General features: G+C 45.5%; 1 protein-coding gene across 1 annotated transcript; it reads left to right on the forward strand.

The window, feature by feature from the left end:
• The first annotated feature begins 6,023 nt into the window (after positions 1-6,023).
• LOC143514227 (uncharacterized) lies at positions 6,024-8,225 on the forward strand. The gene is made up of 5 exons (XM_077005152.1): positions 6,024-6,159; positions 6,302-6,364; positions 6,451-6,513; positions 6,695-6,757; positions 8,004-8,225. Exons 1-5 carry the CDS (start codon positions 6,051-6,053, stop codon positions 8,018-8,020), a joined length of 315 nt encoding a protein of 104 aa, XP_076861267.1. The 5' UTR covers positions 6,024-6,050; the 3' UTR covers positions 8,021-8,225.
• Positions 8,226-22,629: the final 14,404 nt, after the last annotated feature.

A 22,629-nucleotide genomic window follows, 5' to 3' on the forward strand; every position in this document is an offset into this window, starting at 1 on the left:
TGTGCTGAAGGTGTGCTGGAAAATGCGGACCGGATTTTACTCTCACTGGCAAAACCACAGCAAAAACTGAAATGGATTATCTAAATGGGTGCGCTGGAAAACCCGGATCGGACTTAAAAAAAAAACTGGATCGGGAGTCTGGATCGGCATTTTCTCGTGCCTGCCGATCCGATACCGATACGCATTTTTTGCTAATATCGGCGGCCGATCCGATCCAAATATCTGATCGGGACAACCCTAGTCCCTCTCCCCTATGCTGGTATGTTTTGATTATTCTTTGTTTCCCTCCGCTAACCCTGCATCCTTGTTGTGTTTGTACCGCATTATTGCATTTTTGTGTCCTTACTTGTGTTATATTAGTATATGTTTAAATAAACCCGCCTCTCCCGCATTTGCGTCTCATCTGCTCTAGTCTAACCATTACACTTTTGTTTTTTAGCTGAAGAAACTGACGTAACAGTTGTACTTAAGCTTTCTGTCTCTGCACATTCCTCTGATGCCGGTTACACACAAACAAGGACATGATGAATGTCCTGAACCAAATGAATCACTGAACCAAATCACTGATCAACCTTATTTACAGATTTTCTGCTAATCAGAAGGACATGTACTAAATCATAATGTTCTTATGTGATCTTAAATGACATTAGCAAATTTCCCTGATACCTGACAGAGATTTAGAATTACTATATCACTCCCACATCACACTAGTTTATTTTAAGTGAATGAATGAAGTTTATCATATTTTTCTAGAAAAGTAAGTGGGTTCCTTTATGAACTGATCATGTAATTCTACATTAGGGGTACTCAACTGGCGGACCGCGGTCCGGATCCGGACCCGAACGCAGTCCTGTCCAGACCCAATCTCATTCCTGATTAACTGGATACGGACCAAAACAAAACCGTAGCATATATTTCAGGGCTATTGAAAAAACACTCCGTCACGAGTGTTACGTTCGCCACCCCCGCCGCACCGGACCTCAGGTCACAGGTATCTGCCAAAATTGGACCGCGGACAAATTTAGTTGAGTACGCCTGTTCTACATCCTTAGCCCTTAAGCGGTTTCTCGCCCCCGGTGGCCATTTTTCAAATTCCTGACATAGTTCACTTTAAAACTAGATATCTCAAGTTGTACATTTAGGAAAATGATCATTCAGGGCTCAAACTGACGTAGATAGTTGGGGGAACATATTGATACACTTCAATATCATATTCACATAATTTGGTTTATTTTAGAGCCTCTATTACAGATGCTAATATTTCAGGAATGTCAAAAATGCTGACTTGAACTTGAACATGACTGGAATGTATATTCACATAGTTATTCCAATGTGGTATCAGAAATTACAATAAATTTCGCTAGGGTCTTTTCTAAAAACACAGAAAAAGTGGAGCAAATCTATGCAAGCATTGAAAAGTTATTCAGCTTTATCCAAGGTATGTCAAGTGCACCACACCCATTTCCAAATACACTACCGTTCAAAAGTTTGGGGTCACTTGGGGGAAATGTTCTTTTGAAAGAAAAGCAGTTTTTTTTTAATTTAGCTAACAATAAATGCATCAGAAATACACTCTATACATTGTTAATGTGGTAAATGACTATTCTAGCTGTAAACGTCTGGTTTTTAATGCAATATATTCATAGATGTATGGAGACCCATTTCCAACAACCATCACTCCAGTGTTCTAATGGTACATTGTGTTTGCTAACTGTGTAAGGAGGCTATTGGATATTTAGAAAACCATTGAAAACCCTTGTGCAAGTAGGTTAGCACAGCTGAAAACAGTTTTGCTGATTAGAGATGCTATGAAACTGACTTTCCTTTAAGCTAGTTGATAATCTGGAGAATTACAATTGTTGGTACGATTAAACTCACAAAATGGTCAGAAAAAGACAACTTTCAATTGAAACTCGACAGTCTATTCTTGTTCTGAGAAATGAAGGCTATTCCATGTGAGACATTGCCAAGAAAGTGAAGATTTCCTACAATGGTGTGTACTACTCCCTTCAGAGGAGAGCACAGACAGGTTCTAACCAGAGTAGAAGGAGAAGTGGAAGGCCCCGCTGCACAACTGAGCAAGAAGACAAGTACATTAAGAGTCTCAAGTTTGAGAAATCAACGCCTCACAGGTCCTCAACTAGCAGCTTCATTAAATAGTACCCGCAAAACGCCAGTGTCAACATCTACAGTGAAGAGGCGACTCGGGGATGCTGGCCTTCAGGGCAAAGAAAAAGCTATATCTGGCTAATAAAAGAAAAAGATTAATATGGGCAAAAGAACACAGACATTGGACAGAGGAAGATTGGAAAAAAGTGTTATGGACAGACGAATCAAAGTTTGAGGTGTTTGAATCACACAGACGAACATTTGTGAGACGCAGAACAACTGAAAAGATGCTGGATGAGTGCCTGACACCATCTGTCAAACATGGTGGAGGTAATGTGATGGTCTGGGGTTGCTTTGGTGCTGGTAAAGTGGGAGATTTGTACAAGGTAAAAGGGATTTTGAATAAGGAAGGCTATCACTCCATTTTGCAACACCATGCCATACCCTGTGGACAGCGCTTGATTGGAGCCAATTTCATCCTGCAACAGGACAATGACCCAAAGCACACCTCCAAATTATGCACAAACTATTTAGAGAAGAAGCAGGCAGCTGGTGTTTTATCGGTAATGGAGTGGCCAGCACAGTCACCAGATCTCAACCCTATTGAGCTGTTGTGGGAGCAGCTTGACCGTATGGTACGAAAAAAGTGCCCATCAACCCAATCAAACTGGGAGCGGCTTCTGGAAGCATGGGGTGAAATTTCTCCAGATTACCTCAGCAAATTAACAGCTAGAATGCCAAAGGTCTGCAATGCTGTAATTGCTGCTAAGGGAGCATTCTTTGATGAAAGCAAAGTAGTTTAAAGTAGAAAATTATAAAAAAAAAAAAAAAACATTATTTCTACCTTGTCAGTGTCCGGACTATATTTCTATTCATTTTGCAACTCATTTGATAAATAAAAGTATGAGATTTCAGGGAAAACACAAAATTGTCTAGGTGACCCCAAACTTTTGAACGGTAGTGTATGTAGGGACTTGGATATCCCCGCATGATAATGATTGAGCCACGGCCATTTTTCTCCGGTCGCACTGTCTAAGCGAAATCAGTGTTCGCAAGCGCGGTGTAAAAAATTGCTGTTTTCATCGGTTTGTAGGAGGTTCTTCCCAGAGTTTTGGTAACATGACATAATTGAATGTCCAATTTCTCTCATCCCGTTAGACGAATTCGCATTTGGCGGGTGGCGAGTGTTTAAAATGGAGACAAATTAAGTATTATATCACGATCGATTTTTTGTGTTGACTTGTAACTCAACTCAAAAGTAGCCCAAAAAACCGCACCCCGCGACCCCTGAATTTTTACCCGCGGCTGGATTTTCAAACAAGCCCAATTTGGCGTGAAAACCGCGAACCTGACAACTATGAAACTAGCGCACATTTCTTGATCACAAGATGTCCTTTCGTTTTAGGTTAATTGCATAAAAATAAATAGGGAATAATATTCAAATGTGAATAGCTTTGGACTGGCTTGATTAAATTTGACAATTGATGCATCTTTTTTTAGTTATATTGTGCTGCATCTAATAAAACTATTTCAAATGTGATTAAGTAAGTTTGAAAAAAATGTCCAAGTCACTAAAATATGCCACACCCGGTACACACCATTAGCCAACTAATCTAACATGCTAACAAATTCCTTACACGAAACCGAGGAGCTATTTCAAACAACAACATTGGACATATTACAGAAAGACCAGAGAAGTTCCAAAGAAGAAATTTCATGTCAAATTATGAACGGTACGTTATGATATTTATGTCCAATATAGTCCGACAGGCTAAGCTAAGCTTACTTCGCCAACTCAGCTAGCATCTGACACAATACAGAGTACTCCGGCACTTAAATGCTCCAATACTGTTTATAATCTAATGTTTACTATTAGATTATATATTTTGTACAAAATCGATTATGTAAAATTATCAATTTTTACACACGAGTACATTGAATCGCGTCATAGCCGGTGTACAGTCTCACTTCCGGGTTGGCGTTGTATCCGAAAAATAGTAATAAATTCCACCAAAAGTAATCCTTTTCTTTTCTGTCATGTTCAAAAGTATCCACAATCGAAATAAAAACGAACAAAATGATCCATGACTGCTTCAGTTTCGCCGAACAGTGTGTTCTGGGGAGCTTAGCTTAGGTTAGCAAAGGTTAGCTTATGTTGCTATACTAGCGGACCCACATTGGAAATGACTAGGGATTAGTGATGTGTCGGTCGCGAACGAATCGATTCAAAGAGCCGGCTCTTTTAAGTGAACGACGAGAGCTGGTTCCCCTCTAAGACTGAGCCGGTTCCCCTCTACATTCAGCAGCAAAATTAATTTTTCCAATACTCACTTTATTGGAAATGCATTTTTAACAGTAACAATGTATTGAAGCAGGTTCGGTAACCGTGGCAGAAACTGCTTAATCCAAAAATCCCGAGGAGGGAAACTTTATTGATAACGCAACCCTGTCACGGAGGCCCCGCCCCCCAGTGTCACTTAAAGGGCCAGACACCTTGAGTGGCCAAGTGTCCGTTAGTGAATTCACCGTGAGCAGTAGTAGTCGCTACAGTATCTCCTGACATTACGTTTGTGTAGCTGTGCGGTATTATTTGTAAAATTATTTGTAAACATAATACAAGCGAACTGTTCAGTCAGACAGCTACTTGGTGTGAAACGAAATACCATTACAATTTAAAGCATTTTAAAGTAGGCTACGTTAGTCAAAATTCCAGCACTTTTCAATCAAAGCAACATTAAAGTTCGTCAGGTAAATGTTCATTCCCATTTTTGAGGGGTATTTCTTTATACTACCTACCACATATCGTTACAGGAGGACACTGCAAAAAATGACTTGTAAAACGTGCTCGCACTCTCACAGGGTCGCGCGCAGCGTGCGGAGTCGAGCGCTACGGTCAGACGCAAAAGTAGAACTGAGCCAAGAAGAAAGAAAAATATATATTTTACTAGGGAAAATAAAAATAGTAACGCACAGTTACTTGGATAAGTAACTTTAATCTGATTACTGGACTGGAAATAGTAGCGCGTTATATTACTTGTTACCGAAAAAAGTGGTAAGATTGGAGTAGCGTTACTGACATCACTGTTCGCCACCCACCCCAACCCCCCCCCTCAACAAAGTACGTTCGCCACCCCCCCCACAACCCCCCCCCCCAATAAGGAGCCATTTGGGAGCCGAAAGAGCCGACTCTTTATGAGGAGCTGAGCCAAAAGAACCGGCTCCCTAAAAAGAGCCGAAATTCCCATCACTACTAGGGATTTCCGAAGCTTCGATATAAAGAAATCATCCACCAAACATGGCAAACAAGGGCTGGTTAGCTTCAGAAGGAAGTAAACTATTGGTTAGAACAGCTTTCAATCACTTCTAAGGCGCCAAATTGTCTCAATAGGCTGATTGGTGAGCCCACCCCACCTCCCCTTCGCACCTCGCCGGTGAGAGGTTGTAAAACCTGTCACTCAAAAGCAGAATCCCTGCAGCTTTGTAATAAGAGGTCAAATCAGCTTTCAAAATGCTTTGGTGATGCTTAAGGGGCAGATTTGTCAGAGCGTCTCATCCAGGAAGTGGATTACGCAAAATTTTGCAGTGAGGTGAGCAAGCTTTTTAAGGTATTTAACCACAACGGATCTACGATGTTAAGGTCTTAAATTAAAGCCTTATTAGTATACGACTTTTAGGTGACAAAACATTAAGACATCTCACATCATAAATATGTTTTTTAAATGGATATGTTGGGAGACCCCCCTGCGGGGTGCACTTTTGTCACCAAATTCAAAGCCAGATATCTCGCGATTGGCTGCATGTAGACGTCTAAAACTCGGTAGGCATGTAGATGGGATAGGAAATTTTGAATTTATCGCTTTTGTTCGGAGAATCATTAATGTTTAATATGTTTTATAACGCCATAAAGGAGCTGGGCCCGCTAGGGGGCACTTCTGCAGTATATGAGAGGACAACTGCTTTTATTGAATTTAGGTGACATGATAACAGAGGACACACCAGAGAACTATGATGATGTCATCACTGCTGGACACAATCCTGATACTGTAGCAGGTGAGGTTCTGTGTCTACAAGAATGAAGAGGAAATTAATATTCTGTTGATGTCTGTGCAACATTGATGTATCATTTCTCTCCTTTAAGAGCTTCAATCTCAGTAACGTGTGTGTTCTGCTACATCTCTGTGTTTTGGTGTAGATGATGAATCTGAGAATTATGATGATGTCATTACTGCTGATCAGAACTCTGCTGATTTCACAGGTATGACTTGTAATGTACAACATTGCTCATACATCACAACTTAAGTACATGCTAATATAAAGGTGTTTTCCTGTATATGTTGACAGAGGAGGTGACAGAGAACTATGACGATGTCATTACCAATGGACTAAACACAGAAGTTATAGCAAGTACGATTTTTAATAGCACCATTTATTTCAAATGAAGGTATTGAAGCAGAACAATATGTTGTGTGATGTATGACATATTTTAGTGATGTCAGAATCATGTGTCTTATGTAGTGACCACACCAAAGTGATGAAGCTTTTTTAATGTTTGTATGTGATAATTGATCTTTGTCTGTTGGTGTAGTGGACACTCCAGAGGACATGGATGATGTCATCTCTGCTGGACAGGATGTAGGAGGTGTAGATGGTGAGTGTCTTCACTTGTTGTGTCCTCCACTACACTCCACCTGTATGTGGGTGGAGTCAGTGTGTCACATCAAGAACACAGACAGCACACTGAAAACATGGTCACGCCAACTATGGCATGAGATGGAAAAGTTGTTAATTCATTCATTCGTTCACTTATAGAACAAGTGTTCCCATATTTATGCATGTGGAGGTGGTTGAAACAATCCTGTAATCCACCACCACACACGTCTGTCTACATGTCACCTACAAATGATTTCTGGTACCTTGAGTCATGCAGATGTTTAAATTAAAACAGCACAGGTGATCATAAACCACAATAAACTACCATATTTTCTGGACTATAGAGCGCACCTCAATATAAGCCTCACCTACAAAGTTGTATAAGCCGCACCGGGCTAAAAGCTGCATACATCTACTGAACTGATCAGTTTCCAAACAGTGCCTGTAGCATTTCATGTGAGACAGATTTGGCTTTCAGACGGTCTTGTGCCCAATTCCGACTCCCCTCGTTTATCCACGCATAAAGACACTACAGATTATATTGTCGATTTATGTTTCTATGCATAAATAAGAGCTAGATGCCCAAAGCCACACTGGCTCAAGTGTGTTAATTATTTTAAATAAAATACACACTGGCTATACAGAAGTTCACCTCTGAGCACGACTTTGCAGTATTACAGCAGTATTATGTCTAAATATCTAGTTAGGACAAAGCTAGAGTGCTCGATGAACTAAGTTATAATGACTGTACCTCCCAAATATCATCTGTAGCGTCTTTAGGCGTGTGCAAACGAGGGGAGTCGGATTCTGCCGGGGAGTTTGAATTTGGCACAACACATGTTGGTTTGAAAAAAATTCTCCATCGTGCCTGCTGCTTGCATGTGCTAAATGAAAATGAGCACTTTCTTCCTTGATTTACAACTTTGACCTACCACCTGATTAACTTTCTGCTCCGCCCCCTGACGGATGAAAAAAAATCTACAGAAAAGCCGCACCACTTTATAAGCCGCATGGTTCAAATCGTGAGGAAAAAAGTAGTGGCTTATAGGCCGGAAGATACGGTACATTTTATTCTTAATATATTTTATTCAAGGTGCAGAATTTATACAATGTCATACACAACATTTCACGGGAGTCATAAAGTTATCCTAATTCAGTACTGACATCACTTCTTAGCACAGTAGGGGTGATTAGATAAACACTGATTTTTTCTCTTTTGAACTCATCATTATTTATTTATTTAGGATTATTCAGACTATGAGGACATAAAGGAGGAGCCTGAGAAAGAGATGGATCACATGACTGAGAGACCACACCCGATGCCTTTCTTCAGGAAATTACATTTGAGCTTCTTCAAACTCAAAAATGATTCCTAACATAATGTCTGTTTTCCTATTACTCCATCATTGCTTCATGTAGCTTTCAGCTGATTTAAAAATATTTCTCACAGTTCTTTACGCTAGAAAGTGTCATCATTTATTTTCTTCACTGGTGCTACACAATCAAAGCTTAATAAAAATTTCTGAGAGGCATTGCAAGTTTTAATCTATTCAAATAATCTTGTAATTGTCATGTTTCGCCCACTCTGTCCTGTGTGTAGTGAGTGTTCTACATGAGTGTTACTCCTTTCAATTTCAAAAAATAGCCTAAGAGAAATGTTTGTCGTAAAATGTACCCTATTCATTTGTAGTCAGCAATATTTATGACATATCATGAAAATACTTTAATGAAAAAAATGTATCCTACATACAATGATCTAAGCACAAATCAATGAACTGAGCTCAATGAATACTTGTGTAATTGTATGAATATAATATTATCCATCAGCTAGGGGATTAGCAGCTACAGCTGAGTGCGCAACACCACCAGCTCAATTGCCTCCGTAAAAGCAGGAGAACAACTCAGAGCTGTGCACAAGGCGGCGGCAACAGGGATTCTGTCAACAGCTCTGGACTGGCAACTCTCAGTGGACCTGGAGAAACAGCTGAGATTCCAACAGCATATTATCAGCATCACCCTGCCTGTGACGGGCAGGGTGAGCAACTAAAAAGGAAGCGATCACGCCAAGTCTCAGGGAAAGAGGATGGTTTAATTGAAAGTGCGCAAACCAAAAACCCGTGACATAGTTCCAGATTAAGGAAATAATAACCAGCAGTCAACTGGTACAAAGACAAGACATATATAGACGAACAAACGACCCTCAGGTGAGACGGATGACGGGCCCCGCCCACCTGAGGGACGAACATCACATGACCAAAACAGGACAGCTGCCGCTGTCACAACGTGACAGACCCCCCCACCAAAGCCGCACTCCCCTCCGGCTTACAGCGGCAACACACAAAACAAGAGCAAAGGGGCAGGAGGGCGGGGACAAGACAGGGACCCGTTTCCTGCCGTCCTGGAGCTGGAACACAAAACACACATAGCTCCTTGTCACTGGACAGAGACAAGGCAGGAACCCATTCCCTGCAGTCCTGGAGCTGAAATATAAAAAGACAAACAAGTTAGCTCTCCTCCCTGGGCAGGACCCTGGACTGACTGGGCCGTCAACAAGATGAAACCACGCCCCGGTCGGTCACAGGGCCCTCACGCCCTAACCGGCCAAAGGCCGCTTGAGCCCCACCGCTGTGTGTGGACCGGGAGCATATAGCTCACCACACGTCACAGGTGTGGATGTGTGCAGGCTGCCACACAGGGGTGTGGCCACAGCAACCACCTCCCGAATCTACCTCTTCACTCGGAGCTGACCCCTGCCTTTCGCTAGGGGTCACCCCAGCCTCCTGGGGAGACAAACCCTCCCGGGGCCCCTCATCGCAAGGTGGACTCCTCCACCCAACCAGGAGCGCCAGAGACCAGGGCCCTGGCAATCCGCAACAGGGACACGCTGGTCACCCCGAGCTCGAAGGGGAGGGTCTCCTTCTGGAGACCCCACAAGGTCCGGGAGTGCCGCAGTTCACCACCAGGAGCAACCTGCAACACATCACACACACGCACACATACGACACAACACAAAAAGCGCACCGGCCCTGACCGTTGAGCCCCCTCTTTACCCAGGAGGGAGGAGACCCCATCTTGGCATGAAGCGACACTCTGTCACTTACACCCCAGGCATCCTCTGCCTACTAAAGGGGTTCAGGGGCATATTTAGGGGAGGCCCCTCCGGGGAATAAAATTAATGTACAAACACAACATATAACATAAACGCGCCTCAGACGCCCTCCTCCTCAGGCCCCCCCATAACGTGACACTGCTAGATATTATTCTGGTTTCACATTCTGAACATCATCATCTTGGAACTGACAGTGCCATGGGAGGATCGCCTGGGAAAGGCACATGAATTGTTAATCAATTGGTGACAAGCTGTCGTGAGCAGGGCTGAAAGGTGTGGTGGAAGTCCATTGAAGTAGGCTGCAGAGGTTTTGTGGGGAACTCACTGCACAGAACACTCAGACACTGGAAATCACAGGAGGAGCAGACACATCAAGAACTTCACCGAAGCATCTGAAAAAGCCTCAAGATGGCTCTGGATATGGAAAGATGGTCCAAGGGGACAAGCAGTTGCTACCTGAAAACAGGCTGTGGTTGGGTAACCTGGGAGAGGGTGTATGATGTTGAAAGACCCAAAACACCCGATAACCCCAGGAAACATCACAGGTAATGTGTTCAGGTGCATCAAGAGATGTATTTTATAACTCATTCTGCATTTTTATTCCTCTACATTTATACACATTTCAGTCTTTTGGGCATCTTTTATAATGGAAACAAGAAGTGTGCATTAGGTTTCTGATGATTTACCTCATCGAGAGATACATTGTTAATTCTTTTCATTTTGGTTGGTTTTATGTGTTCATCGCGTCTCGATTGTAACTTTCTATTTACTCTTTTGTAGTCTCTTGTTTACTTCATCTAGTGATTCATCTCTTGTATTGTGCATACAAGTTTGTTTATAGTTATACTGTTTGTCCTTTTGCGTTTTGTCCATTGTGTGATTTGCCACGTCACACTCATAAGTCTCATCATAATGTTAATGTCAGGAAAAGTAGCTTTGTGTTCTACCCATGTAGAAAACATGAAGGTTGATAAAATGAAAAGCAATATTGAGCTTGTAGTCAGCAATAACAAACAAGTCGCGTAAAAAGGGGGCTGTGTCACGAAACCGGGCTTATTAAGACAAGTCTGGCTCATTTTTCTCAAATTTGATTCCACGAAAAAGGCTAGACTTAAGCCTTGCTCAGTTACTACAGCAACATACATCTGTATAAACCTGGGGGGTATTGCAAAAACGGGAGCACAAAGCAGTCAAGGGATCGGCAGTGACGTCAGCTGTTATATACATGGGCACATACGCACATCTGTATGATGAAAAAATAAAAAATTGATGAAGTGTTGAATATATTTTCATTTATAGTAATAGATTACTTTAGTTTATTCTGAACACTAATTGATAAGCCACTGTTATTCTGTGGTGTTACGTTCAATCTGCCCCTCCCTAACTTGTCACGCCTCCGTGGTTCCTAGGCTCGTCCTTATTTTGATTTTCTTAGCTGTTCCTTATGTTTGACTCTGTCCTCTGTCCTTTGCCCTGTTCTTAGTGAGTAAAATGCGGCTGTTCCTGGGTTTTCCCTTGATTGGTTAGGTTTATATTCCCCTTTTGTCCTGAAGGGTATTGCAGAAAGCAGGTTAAGTGTCTAACTCAGGGTATGTTAACTCTGGGTTCAATAAAACCTGGAGTTTTCTGTTCCAGAAAGCGGGTAAAACAAACTCTGTGTCAGTTGCTATAGTAACTTACACTCTGAAGCTAACCTGCTTGCTGGCAGGTTAACATAAACCTATACCTGCGTTACAAACACGTCATCATGACGTGTCCTTTCCTCCAGGATCCTGTGGATATTGAAGCTTAGTTTATTCACAGAGCTCTTCGGAGTAGGCCTGCGGTAGCTTTGCTAGTGGTTCACATGCAGTGTCATAGTTAAATCATTGCAACCCCAAGTGCGATTATATATGATGGCCTCCTTCATGGAGACAGAGGGTATCCCTGTCTACCCTCATCAGTCATTGTACGTGACTCCCTCCTTTCTTTCTTGCTCTGTTCTAAGTTCTTGCTGATCGTGCTGCTTGTTCATGTTCTCTGTCTTGTCTCCTATTCCTTTGTAGTATTTGTTTTCTCCTCGTTGCCCTACCTCCCCGCTCCGCATAGTCTGTCTTGGTTTAAGTTTGTATGGTATTATTAGTTTCCCTTTCGCTGTGTTTTACTCTGGTCGTTTCTCTGTAGTCTCATTTAGTTTATGTTCCTCCGTAGTCTGTTTAGTCACTCATTTCTCCATTTTCCATTAGTCGCTGCTCCCCTTGTTATATTATATTTCTCCCCTTTACATTCATGTAGCGCAGGGGTCGGCAACCTATGGCATGCGTGCCGCCATTGGCACGCCGAGGCATAATCACTGGCACGCGCCACGCTGGACCAGCATCAGCAAAAAATATATAAATTAATATAAATTATTATATTAATGGATTATACTTTCGCGAGTGACCGTAGCGCGCGACTCCGCACACCTCGCGCGAACCTGCGTGAGCAGCGGAGGCGTTCATACTAGGCGATCGATCGTGATATAATACTTAATTTGTGTCCTCCCCTCCACTAACAGTTTACACCCCCCCGTCAACAATTTAAACTCGCTGAGAGAACCTTCTGAGAGCACATAGGAATCCACATCAATACTGGGTAGGAGGTCAAAGTGCACAGCACGGGTAGTGGGGCATTTAAAGATAATGCCCCACCTCTTTTCTGTGCGTCGGCCAATCTTGATCTGGAATGGCCCGAAGCAGTCGACACCCGTCGAATAGAACGGTGGCTGGAAGAGCCTTAGTCGAGCTGCAGGTAGGTCAGACATTTTTGGCACTGTGGTACGAGCTTTCCATCGATGGCACTCTTGGCACTGGTGCTGTATGCAATGGATAGCTTCTCTCCCGTGCAGAACCCAGAAGGTCCGCCTCATCTCCGCAAATACACGCTCGGGCCCTGAATGACATAAGCGGGCATCATAGTCCTGGATCAGGAGCGTAATAGCTGGATGGGATGGGTCTAAGACAATTGGATGGATGGTACTACGATCCAGTGCCTCTGTTCGTCGCAGTCTTCCTCCTACTCTGATAATCCCGACCTCAGGATCCAGCTCAGGCGAAAGGGTGAGGAGCCGACTGCTCCTCTGGACAGGTTTGCCAGCCCGAAGAAGGAGTATCTCCTCTGGGAAACAGTCCTGTTGCACTTGCTTGATGATCAGCATCTCCGCCTGCTGGTAGTCGGATGCAGTTTGGACTAAAGGTGGGGCAGCCGCCCCATCAAGCCCCTGGACAGTGGATTCAACCAGATCCATCCAGCAGGAGTACTGCCTAGCAGTGGCGATGCTGGATGGTTCAACTGTGGATGTCAGGCCACAGAAGATAGACTTACGATACTCCGCTGAGTCTGGCTCGGACACCGTGTCAGGCCTCACTGGCCACTCCTCCGGATGCTTCAGGAGGAAAGGTGGCCCTTGAGACCACCGGTTTCCCTGGGCCAACTCTCTCAGAGTCTTGCCTTTGGTAATGTCAACCGCAGGATTCAGGGCGGAGTCTACATAGTGCCAGCAACTGGAGTCCGTTAGCTCTGATTTCAGACACGTGCGTGCCCACAAACACCTTAAAATGGCATGATTCTGATTGAAGCCACGTCAACACTGTGGTCGAGTCGGTCCACAGAACAATGCTGTCGATGTGTAACGTGAGCTCCTTTGTTAACAAGCTGGCTAGCTGTGCTTCAGTGAGGGCTCCGCAGAGCTCTAGTCTTGGCATTGATGTCAGCCGGCGGGGAGCGACTCTGGATCTGGCCACCAGGAAGGACAGGTGGACTCTCCCTCCATTGTCCTCCGACCGTAGGTATGCGACTGATCCATAGGCCCTCTCGGATGCGTCGCTGAAGGATCTGTGGATGTGGATCTGTCTTGCGTGAGCGTTGGCTTGAGCTGATATGTAGGGACGGGGAAACAATATTTGGGGTAGCAGCTGAAGCTCTGCTTCCCAGTCTTTCCATTCTTGCTGTAAAGCCTCAGGGAGAAGTGGATCATCCCAGTAACGCTGTTTATCCCAGAGACCCTGGACAAGCACTTTGGCATGCATTGTGTAGGGCAGTATATACCCCAGGGGGTCATACTGTCGAGCAAGGACCTTGTACACGTTGCGCATCGTCAGTGTGCCATACTCTAGGGGCCGGTGCTTGTAGCCTAAACGGTCTGATTTCCAATGCCATGTGAGGCCGAGGGCGGCTTCTGGATGGCTGGTATTACTATACGATAGCCAATGCTCGAGGCTGTTGGACTGAGCCTCCTTGGGGAGGTGACTGATGGCACATGGGGCGTTGCTTGCCCACTGGTGGAGTTCAAACCCACCAGTGGCAAGAAGGCCCGGAGCTTGTCCACTAGCTCCCTGGCTTCCTCTGCGGTGTGGACGCTCTGTATGCAATTATCAACGTAGAAGCACCACTCTACAGACTGCCACACATCTTCATCAGGAGTGCTGTGATCCCTGACATGTCGATGAAGTGTGAATGTTGCACAGCATGGAGAGCAGGTCGTACCGAATGGCACTCGTACACGTCTGGGGAATCTTCTCACCTCATGTCTCTCCATACGAACTTGAGAAGTGGTCTGTCCTCCGGCAAGAGCCTAACTTGGTGGAACATACTGCATATATCGCTGCTGATTGCTACTGCGTTCTGTCTGAAGCGCAGCAAGATGCCGATAAGCGAGGCACCCAGTGTAGGTTCAGGCAGCAGTGCTTCATTCAGGTTTAGTCCACGGAACTGGTACGAGCAGTTAAACACTGCGATTCTTCTCGTGTCGTACCAGGTGGTGGGGAATGAACCAGGATTCACTCTCCGTTGGGAGGTCAGTGCCTAGCTTTTTCACTGATCCTGCTCTGACCAGGTTACTGATCTCCTTGCAGTATGCCTCCGCCTGCTGTCTCTAGCCAGCCTCTTTTCAGTACTCCTCAGACTGGGCATAACTGCCTCCTGGGTGGCCTTGAAGAGGGGCATTTGGCGCTTGCGAAGCAGAGGGGTGGCATAAAGCAGGATGCCCCCTATTTCCACTCTTGTGGTCCTTGCTTCCAGCAGAGCTATGGCCTGCTGGTCTTCCTTCAGTCCCACCAGGATTTACCGGGCCTTTTTTGTGATTGTTGCGGGCTAAAATGTTTGATGTTGCGGGTGTTTTTCAAAAAACTTGCAATGCAAGTTGCTGTGTGTTTTTGCTTTTTTTGTGATTACATTGCAATAGGGGGTAAATGTTGTATGGTTTCCTCTATTGGCGCCAGAGCGAACTAGTAACTCTTTGAATCATAGATATGGATCAGAGATAAATAAACTAGATTTTTCTTCGGCGTGAGATATCCGATGTGTGGCGTGAGAGCGTGTGAAAACGGTCAAATGCGTGTGTCTCATGCTCAATGCGTGAGAGTTGGCAACCCATGTATTTATTGTACATTTATTTATTTATTTATTTATTTGGATCTCCCTATGGGTATTATGCTTCTTATCCTGTGTTTTACCCCTGGTTTTAACACTTCAAGCAATGATTTTATTTCTCTTACTCTATGTGGTATGAAATAGTTTGGGCAGGAATGATCCCTCTCAAGTTTTGTATGCCCCGCCTCCTGAAACACAGGTCTTGGGACAGAGAATGCACAATGATCCCTCTCACTTTCTTGAAATGATCCCTCGAAGTGCAACAGCTCGGTGGCAGAAATGGACTTTCCGTCTCTTAAAAAACTATGAAAAATCACTTGGAGTGGATGGGCTGGTACTAGAAATGTTAAACTTGTTGGAAATACATGTATGAACCCATCGTTGTGAAACAATAAAACACTGAAAACAAAAAAAAACAGTTTACACCCACTTTCATGTAGTGTACTGGGATACTGCTTTTCCCGAACTTTTGCCGTTATTTTCGTCGGCAAGTGTGAAACGTTCGCCTCGCTCATGCTGCTTTCAGTCTGCTCCTCTTGAACGAATACACGGAAGTAAGGCAGGAGTTTGTCGACGTCACATCAAGACGACATCAGTGATTGGTCAAATTTGCGGGAAAGTTGCGATGATTGGCTGAAGTTGCAACACCGCCCTGAATTCGCAGGGTTTGCTTGAGTTTGCGTTGAAGTTGCAAATCGCAACATCGCAAAATTCTGGAGGGACTGCTTCCTTAGACCGAGTGACGGCTTTGTCGCTACAAAATGGCAGCACGTCCATCTGCCACAAGTTCTGGACGTTAGCCCTTAGCTCCGTGGTCTGTGAAGACACCATGGTGAAGAGGCACTGTTGTTCTTGTAGAGTCTGCTGGACTAGCCTAGTGGGGCCTTGTAGGGTCCATCCAAGTCGGGTGTGGATAGCCGCAGGCCCCCCGGGCAGTCCCAATCTCACTGGCTCGACTGGTGTAAGTGAGGGTGATCAGCACCTATGAGCACAAGGGGCTTAACCCGGGTAAACTGCTCCAGGGGGAGACCTACCAGATGCTTATACTTCTTCTGAAGGGATGTGACTGGGTAGGAGCGCTCAGCTAGATTAAAGCGTGGCGATGTGAAGGCGTGTGTGATTTTGAAGCTCCTCTTACGATGACCAGCTGAAGATAGGTGGAAGGAAACACAGGTTCCCCTGAGTACTTGGACGTTCGGTGGAGCCCTCTATCCCTAACTGACTAGCGGCTTCTGGCAGAGCATTGTGCGCTCCGAGCCGTCATCTAACACGGCATGTCACCAGATTCCAGTCGCAATAGCAAAGCACCACTTTGATTACCTTTAACAGGACCCTAGAGGACTCTGATGGGCGGTCCAGGTAGAGAACGTCTGTGCTGGAGCTGTCTGCGCTGCACCCGTCCTTGGGAGGCTCATCAGTGTCTCTCTTGTTGAGCTCATGAAGGACCTTTAAGTACCTACCTTGGCACACCTCACACAGCTTCTTCAGGTCACACAGAGCAGCATGGTCTTTCCTTGCACAGTGCCAGCATCGCTTTTTCGCTTTGATCCATGCAGTCACTTGTTCCTTTGTGAGCCTTTGAATGGCTTGATTCCTATTCAGGAAATGCTCTGGACTCTCACAGTATGGGCAAGATGACTTAGCTTTGCCCCTTTTCTGTGATGGCGCAGGCGGCCTAGGGGGATTCGCACTGGGTAATCCCTCTGCTCCATGTAGCACTGACATAGTTGATCGATTCTTCTTCTTCTCAGATTTGGAGCTAGGCTGCCCATACACGTTATCTGGCTGGACCTCGGTGTCTTGGCACCAGGACTCGTATCTTAGCCACTCTGCCAGGTCGATCAAGGAGTATGTGGCTTCTGGCTTCCATAGCATGGCATGACGGAAGTCAGCTCTCATCTCAGATGGGAGCTTTGTGAGTAGACGAGCAACGTGTGTGCCACATCTGAGCTCTACTTCGCCTTCAGGCCCCAGGGTCTGGAGCATGCCAACGAGGGACTGAACTTGTAGAGCAAGTCTTAAGTCTTGCATACTCCACCGGATCTATACTTTTGAAGGTTGGAATTCTCGGCTTGGGCCCTCTATACACTTTCTCCCCATACACAGATGATACGAAGGATTGCTGCTCACCCAGAGATGGAGGCGGGCCTGCTCTTGGGCTATGCGAGTAACTGGAGTGTTGGCCAGGTTCGTATTGGGCTCTGAAGCTCGAGGGACTGAAGATTGAGGATGAGGTTTGCATTCCCGTGGTTGGTGGTGGTGGAGCAGCTGTGGGCCCGATGGGCTGCTTGGCCCCTGAGAAGTAGCCTGCTCGGTTTGTGGGAGGCAGTCTAGCTACTGGCGTTGATCTTGAAGCAGCGCTCTGCTTCAATAGCTGTAGCTCCATCATTCTGTCTATCGCTGAGACCATTTGATCTTTATCGTAGCCCTCTGGCTGTGATAGTGGCCATGGTGGGGGAGGAGGCCAGTCACTGTAGTTCTCTGCTTCTCTGTCTGCGGCGCGTGGCACTGGAGATGGAGGAGGGGGTAGATCTGGCCACTCTTCCTGTTGATGCTCTACATGAGCATTGCTGAGGGTCTTCACCCTCTCTGTGAGCGACTTCACTTCTCTAGAGACATCCTTTAGTACCGCCATACTGTCTAGTATATGCTGATGAGATAGATGAAGTTTCATGTTCTCAATGCAAATCTCCTTTAGTTCAGCTTTGTATGCTTGGACAGGGACACTGCTCTCATCATACTCGGGGTTGGATGGACGAGGCATCCCACGCTGTTCACGACGCCTCTCGTGACCTATGGCGTGAAAGTGGGGATGTTCGTCCTCTTGTGCACCGAGTGTTGGACACCACTGAACTTGGCGGCCAGAAAACGGGGTGTAAGGGCTTGTGGTGAGTGTCATCTCGACTCCTTCCTCCATGTTGGGCATCCACTCCCTCCCCAGTGAGTATATCTGCGTCTCTGTCGGTCCACTGAGATGTTGTCTATAGCTGGCTGCACCAAGCTCATAGTCTTCGAGGTAGACAGGGGGGCGGGTCTGCTGCTTAGGATGAACTGCTTCAATGCTTTGTTGCATCTTGATCCCAAATCAACACGGATCAGGCTTGAAAGACCTATTGTAATTGAGGACGTCTAAAGGACTGTATGTGCTGGTTCTGAAGTTGGGATGCGTGTTGTATGGGGGGTGTCGGTAAGAACACCATGAAGCGGTTGTCTTCTTTCCTTTAGTTTCTTTATTAAACTTCACACTTTGTTTACATGCGTAAGAGTCCCAATTGTGTGTGTGTGTGTGTGTGTGGTCTGTGAACACAGAATAAGGCTAATCAACATACTGAATTAACATGACTTGCAGTTTTCCGCTTAGTATGCTAATCGCAATTAGCATGCCAATCAAACAATAGTTGCACATCAACACTACAACGTACAAACTTCGGAACTACCTACTAGCTAGTTACCTCAACACTTAATAACACTTGTTAGAATGTACGCACACAACTCCTCACATTCTGTCATCTTAAGGCTGTGATCCAGCCAACTGAAGCGATTACTTACATGAAGCAGCAGAGCTGAACATATGCTCTATGCTCCGTACAAACTGACTAAACTGCCCGCGAAAGGGGGCGGGGTTAGGCTTCAATGCCATAGTATTTCTTACACTGAGTATGTCAGATCGGGGTAAGACAACTCAGAGTTCAGGGTTAAGTTTAGTTTGTTAAACCCGCTTTCTGGAATACCCCGTTTGTTCTATTGTTTGCGTTACTACATTTAGTAGTAATGATGGCAAAAGTGGTCTTGTGGGAGATTGAATCAAATGAACCAATTGATTCGGAAAATGATTTGATCTTGTGAGACATTCGAATCATCACACGCCACAGTGACATCTAGTGGGCAACCAAGGACTAAATCCACAACTTTTTCTTAACAGAAACAGAAGTAATGTGTTGTGTGTGTATATATATATATAAATGACATGGAATATTCCCCCATAGCATATTGTGTCCCTAAATACATTTTATTCATGAAAACTTGTCATTTTGCAGAGAACAGGGTTGTTTTCAAGATATCATTAAGATGTATTTTTCATTATGATACACTGTTAGTCAGTGGATTGATAGAGCTGACAACATTCATTTTACATTGCAAGGTAGGGAAATGCTTGTGTAATACTTTATTTATTAAACATTAATTGAAGTAATCTGTTGTAATCACAACTGATTACAAGTAATCAGTAAATATTCTGATCTCAGACCAGAGGGGTATTCCAGAAAGCGGGTTAAGTTGCGAAACCAGGTAAGTTAACTCAGATTTAATGAAAACTCAGGGTTTTCCGTCCCAGAAACCGAGCTTAGAGAGAACCTAAATCAGTTACTATAGCAACTTATGCTCTGAAGCTATCCTGCTCGCTGGCAGGTTAAAAAGGGGCATGTTGTAATAGTTAGTACTCTGTTCCCTTGTATGGGTTTGTGTATTGACGCAGTTTTACCCAGAATGCTGTTCTACTATTGTTGCTCGTTCTCTCAAAGAGAAATAAAAGAAACTTGAACAGGTATAATTCGAATATGAGACTGATTCTATATTAATGAGACTGATTAATAATTAAGGTAAAACAAATTATATCTACGTTAAAGGATTAGTAGGTGAAACTCCTACATTTGTAAATAATTAAAGAAGCCCAGAGCACCAAGTTTCTCTCAATCCAGGCAGATGAGATGATGGTTATTGCCACACAGTGCCAACTTGTGCTTGTTCTATGTTAATCAGCTTCAGCTCATTCCACTGCTACAGTACTAAAGAGCGTCTGCTGTCCTTCCTGAGGATCAGAACAGTGAGCTCATCTCAGCACATGATGGAGCCAGCGTGATGTGAGGTATCACAGCAGGGGCTCAGATGAAGATTCAACATGTCTACCCAAATGCCCACTACAGCTGCATGTCAGTTCATTCTTATAATCTCATAATGCAACACGTCTCACATAACCAAAATGAGATTTTTTTTCTAACCCTGGTGGACTTGCCAGATTTTTTTTCCAGATGGCCCAAGCACACAGGTGTTCTTGATAAAGTTGTGGCCCGCTGTTACGACCCTACAATATCATGGGTCTAGATTTGGGGTTTGGGGTAGTAGCATGTGCGAAGTGGATAAGATGTAATTAATTTACCACTAGAACTACCAAGCCCCCTGCTTTAGACAGAAATACCTGCAACTCCCAAGCCCCCTGCTTTTGACAGAAATACCTTTCACTCCCAACTTATGTCAAACGACAGGAGTTGGTAGGTGTGATAAGCCCTTCTTACCTCCATTGTTATGTAAAAGAGGCGTGTGTCAGCTGTGGGTGGTTGCTGTTGACACACCTTTCAATACACACCTTTGGCTGCCTCATGAGACTGTCTGCTCATCTCACAACCATATGTTTGAGATTTAATTAGTGAAAGGTTGAAATAATGTGAAATTGACACAAACATAATATTTGAATTATAGTGGCATATAAGTGGCATAATGATTATTCAAAATGGCACTGTGTTACGCCTCGCCGCCGATCTCGGCGGTGACGCGTTGGTTTAAACGTAGTGAGGACTCAAACGCGACCCGATAAAACAAACGGCAAAAAACTGCCAAATGAAACCTCCGCGAATGCGGGAAAAAATGAAAACAAAAAACCCCAGAGGGAAACAACAGAAAGACAACACGGAGTATCTCGACGTGTGCAAAGACCAGGTAAGTAAAACAAACAAAAAAGGGAAAAAATAAGAAACAAAAGAGGAAGCTATGGTAACAAGACCAATAGCTTCTACCTGGTTACCTGCCAGTCTGTTAACCAGAACACTGGAGAACAAACCAACAAAGAACAAAGAGGGAAAAGACAGAAGGAAACAAAAAACAACCTGAGAACACTCAGGGTTGAAACAGGAGAACTAGAGAAACGAGAGGAAATCTAGAGACGAGAGAAAACTGGCTTGGGCTGTGTGTGCATAGAACAACAAACAACTTCAGCAATGAGTTGCTGAAGTCGCTTGTCTTAAAAAGGCTGTAGAACAGGTGCATCCTATCGGGCTTGATTGCCCCTGGTTACAGCTCGCGGGCTCCGCCTAGTGGCAGCAGGAGTCACGTGCCTGGGTCGAACCCTGACAGAACCCCCCCCTCTGGGCCCGAGTCCCCGCGGGCCCAGGGCCACAGCCCTGTCGCGATAAAAGGAGGTGATCAGGGAACGATCCAGGATGCGCGCCCTGGGGACCCAAGACCGCTCTTCAGGCCCATAACCCTCCCAATCCACCAGAAACTGGTCCCGCCCCCTAACCCTACGGACGTCCAAAAGACGTCGCACAGTGTAAACCGGACCCCCACCAACCATACGCGGCGCAGGAGGAGCCGGGGCGGGAGAAGAACCACACAAGTACGGACGGAGGTGGGACACGTGGAACACCGGGTGGACACGCATGGACGGAGGGAGAACCAGACGGTAGGTAACCGGGTTGATGCGACGGTCTATCTTAAATGGACCCAGGAAGCGAGGAGCCAGTTTCTTAGTACCACCCCGAACCGGTAAGTTTCCAGCCGCCAACCACACACGCTGCCCAGGACGGAAGGACAGCGCAGGGAGACGGTGCTTGTTGGCGCTGCGGCAATAGGCGGAGGAGGCCTTCAACAAGGCCGAGCGGGCCCTTGACCATGCCTTGCGGCAGCGCCGAAACTGAGCCCTAGCGGAAGGCACAGCCACGGCTTGTTCGTGGTCTGCAAACAGCGGAGGGGCGTATCCGAACAAGCACTCGAAGGGTGACATGCCCAGAGCCGAATGCCACAGCGTGTTGTGGGCGTACTCGGCCCACAACAAGTGGTCAGCCCAGGACGCAGGGTTAGAGGAAGCCAGGCACCTGAGGGTCTGTTCCAGGTCCTGGTTTACGCGCTCAGTCTGGCCATTGGACTGGGGATGGAAACCCGAAGACAGGCTAGCGGAGGCGCCGAGAAGGGACAGGAACGCCTTCCAAAAGCTGCTGGCGAACTGGGGCCCTCTATCGGACACCACGTCCTGAGGGAACCCGTAATTGCGGACAACATGGATGAGCAAGAGAGACGCGGTCTCCCGGGCGGAGGGCAGTTTGGGCAGGCCGATAAACTTACTAAACTTGGAAAACCTGTCCACGACCACGAGAATGGTGGTAAGTCCTTTAGAGGACGGAAGCCCGGTGACGAAGTCAAGGGAGATATGAGACCACGGTCTGGAGGGTGTGGGTAACGGGTGCAACAACCCCCTAGGCTTGTTGCGTGGCGCCTTACTTCGGTTACACACCTCGCAGGAGGCTACAAAGTCGCGGATCTCCTGATCCATAGCTGGCCACCAAAACCTTCGTCTTATGAGCTCGGCGGTCCGCCTAGCTCCA

Source organism: Brachyhypopomus gauderio, chromosome 5 (assembly GCF_052324685.1).
Source record: "Brachyhypopomus gauderio isolate BG-103 chromosome 5, BGAUD_0.2, whole genome shotgun sequence".
Lineage (NCBI taxonomy): Eukaryota > Metazoa > Chordata > Actinopteri > Gymnotiformes > Hypopomidae > Brachyhypopomus > Brachyhypopomus gauderio.